Source organism: Coregonus clupeaformis, unplaced genomic scaffold, assembly GCF_020615455.1.
Source record: "Coregonus clupeaformis isolate EN_2021a unplaced genomic scaffold, ASM2061545v1 scaf0624, whole genome shotgun sequence".
NCBI lineage: Eukaryota > Metazoa > Chordata > Actinopteri > Salmoniformes > Salmonidae > Coregonus > Coregonus clupeaformis.
The window spans coordinates 137004-140000 of record NW_025534079.1 but is presented as its reverse complement, the minus strand read 5'-3'; the positions used below and the strand labels follow the sequence as shown (position 1 = coordinate 140000).

The 2997-nt window shown below is 51.2% G+C and overlaps 1 protein-coding gene and 1 pseudogene across 1 annotated transcript; both read right to left on the bottom strand.

Annotated features, from left to right (window-relative positions):
* The window catches only part of LOC123485246, a 26943-nt pseudogene extending 24284 nt beyond the window's left edge, over nt 1-2659 (bottom strand).
* LOC121565885 (histone H2B-like) lies at nt 1059-1455 on the bottom strand. Its single transcript, XM_041876238.2, has one exon. The coding sequence runs from the start codon at nt 1431-1433 to the stop codon at nt 1059-1061; it is 375 nt and encodes a 124-aa protein (XP_041732172.1). The 5' UTR covers nt 1434-1455.
* Nucleotides 2660-2997: the final 338 nt, after the last annotated feature.

The following is a 2997-nucleotide window of genomic DNA, read 5'->3' as shown; positions in this document are numbered from 1 at the left end:
CCGCTCGCTCACTGTGTTATACTGTGACTTGGCCTACAGACACATTCATATCCTCACGTGGAAGCAACTGCCTTAGCTGGTAGAGCACGGCGCTTGTAACACCAAGGTAGTGGGTTCGATCCCCGGGACCACCCATACACAAAAATGTATGCACGCATGACTGTAAGTCGCTTTGGATAAAAGCGTCTGCTAAATGGCATGTTATTTTATTATATTTATCCTGTTGCCTCATGAGGGTAGTAGGAAGGAAAACACACTATGTGACTCAAATGTACTACACTTTACATGGACATTTTGAGTCATGTAGCAGACGCTCTTATCCAGAGCCACTTACGGTTAAGTGTGTGCCTACATTTTCATACTGGCCCCCCTTGGGAAACGAACCCGCAACCCTGGCGTTGCAAGCACAGTGCTCTACCAACTGAGCTACAGGGGACTATTTATGTATGATGCGACCTGGACCAGAAATGACCCGTTGGCAAAAAGGGCTACGTTTATATATATATATATGCCTACTCCTATTCTTCCTAGACGGGATTATTCACCCCCTTTTTATTCTTGCCATTATCGTTCTCATTCACATCATTAGGGTATAGTCCAATGATGGAGCGTCCATTCTCTCCGTCCGTGTCCTACCGATTCAGGAAGTCGACTCAAAATGACTATCCGCTCATTAAACGACAAAAGGCATTTCTTTCCATTCAAACCCAACAGACTGCTTTTTTTATTTACACCCTTTGTCAAATGGTGCCATTTTACATTGCCTTCACCTGGAATGGAGGCCGACAAACATGGGTTACTATTCAGCGTGCAAAGACAACAAAAAAGGCGTGCTAAACCCCTACGCTGGAACGGGCGGGGGAAATGATACAATGTAGCCGTTCTCCGAGCCGGCGCGCGCCGCCCATTAAACAATGATACAATGTAACCGCGGTCCTACAATGTAACGCAGCCTACCTGCGCATTCATTCGGTGGCGATGGAAATGCTCTTTTTACTGACAGAGTGGGTGGCTCTTAGAAGAGCCTTTGGGTTAGTAGAGCAGTCCAAATGCGCTAATTACTTGGAGCTGGTGTACTTGGTTACGGCCTTGGTGCCCTCGGACACGGCGTGTTTGGCAAGTTCACCGGGGAGCAGCAGGCGCACGGCGGTCTGGATCTCCCTGGAGGTGATGGTAGAACGCTTGCTGTAGTGGGCCAGGCGAGAGGACTCTCCGGCGATACGCTCGAAGATGTCGTTCACGAACGAGTTCATGATTCCCATGGCCTTGGAGGAGATGCCGGTGTCGGGGTGGACCTGCTTCAGGACCTTGTACACGTAGATGGCGTAACTCTCCTTCCTGGACTTTCTGCTCTTCTTGCCGCCCTTCCCTGCGGTCTTGGTGACGGCTTTCTTGGAGCCCTTCTTGGGCGCTGACTTTGCTGGCTCGGGCATGATGATGTCTCGTTGCTTCTCAGAAACGAATAAGGGGGTGAAGGGCGCTTACCCGTCTTATGAAGAGGAAGCGAATCAAAGTCGGCGGCCGTGGACACTCCCTGCTTGCTCGTAGGCGCCCCTGCTATTTGCCCAGTGGAGCTCTAGCGCTCAAAGAGCCTTCCGCTCAGAGGCTAGCTTCCCGAACAAAGACAATTGAGGGCGCGCGCGGTCCTCACACCCTCCCTCCTCTCTATAGCCTATGCTCTGTGACCGATGGGGGAATTGTGTGTTTCAAAAGGGGGCCTGAATAGTTGTCCGAATGGCACGATTGTTGTGCCACATAATGATGGTGATAGAATTGCCCACGTTGGCACCGTCAGACATAGGGCTCCCATTTTGGACTGTGTGTGCGCGCGCGCTGTCCTCCTCTTTTCGAGGCACGTCTACTGACTGGTGGTGGCTTTATGTTGTCCAAATGCCACTATTGCTTGACCCAAAATAACAACGTCACTACACTTTGCCACTGTCAGATATAGGCCTCCCTCTGTGCGCTAAAACGGGAAGGGACATTAGAATCCTCTATTTAATACTCCCTGTCCACTCGAAGTGGCTCATACTTTCCTACCAAATAGCATACGGAAGAAGAAAAAAAAACCTATATGGAATGGGCCCTTTTGAAGCGGATGTGGGTGGCTCTTAAAAGAGCCTTTGGGTTCGAGTCGGGGTGTTGTGGTTCCGAAGAGAGTGACTTTAACCGCCGAAACCGTACAGGGTGCGTCCCCTGACGTTTCAGAGCGTAGACCACGTCCATAGCGGTAACGGTCTTCCTCTTGGCGTGCTCGGTGTAGGTGACTGCGTCACGGATCACGTTCTCCAGGAACACCTTCAGGACACCGCGGGTCTCCTCGTAGATCAGACCGGAAATACGCTTCACGCCGCCGCGGCGAGCCAGACGGCGGATAGCGGGTTTGGTGATTCCCTGGATGTTATCGCGGAGAACTTTGCGGTGACGCTTGGCGCCTCCTTTTCCGAGTCCCTTGCCGCCTTTGCCTCTTCCAGACATGGTGTGTTCGCTAGTTGAGTTCAAGTGAATGAATGACTTCAGCAACGGTGCGTGGAGCGCTATTATCTGCGTTTGGTCGACCTGATTGAGGCCAGCGGCACAGAAAGCGCGCCTCTGTGATATGTTCGGAGGCGTTGCAAAGGGGAGGGCGCTCGTTCTAGGGGACTAGGGAGGAGCGATTTCAAAGGTGACGTGAAAGCACCTACCGTGCGCGGGAAACATACTCAAATACTGATATAGGCTATGTGGAACACAAGGCCAAACGGTGACAACTGGGAGATCAGCTAGTACACTGTGTCCCTGTCCTCATGTTGTTGTTGTTGTTGTTGTTGTTGTTGTTGTTGCACCTGATTTTACTCATTGAGGACTTGCTAATTAGGTGACAGGTTGTTCAGTCAGCTGTGGCTGTCCAGGGCTACAAGAAAAATGGGTATTGTTGGGGGTAGGCTACTCTACCGCTGGAGTTGGGAAACACTGACCTAGTAGGATGAGTCTGTTTAGCTATGGAAGGACGTGTCG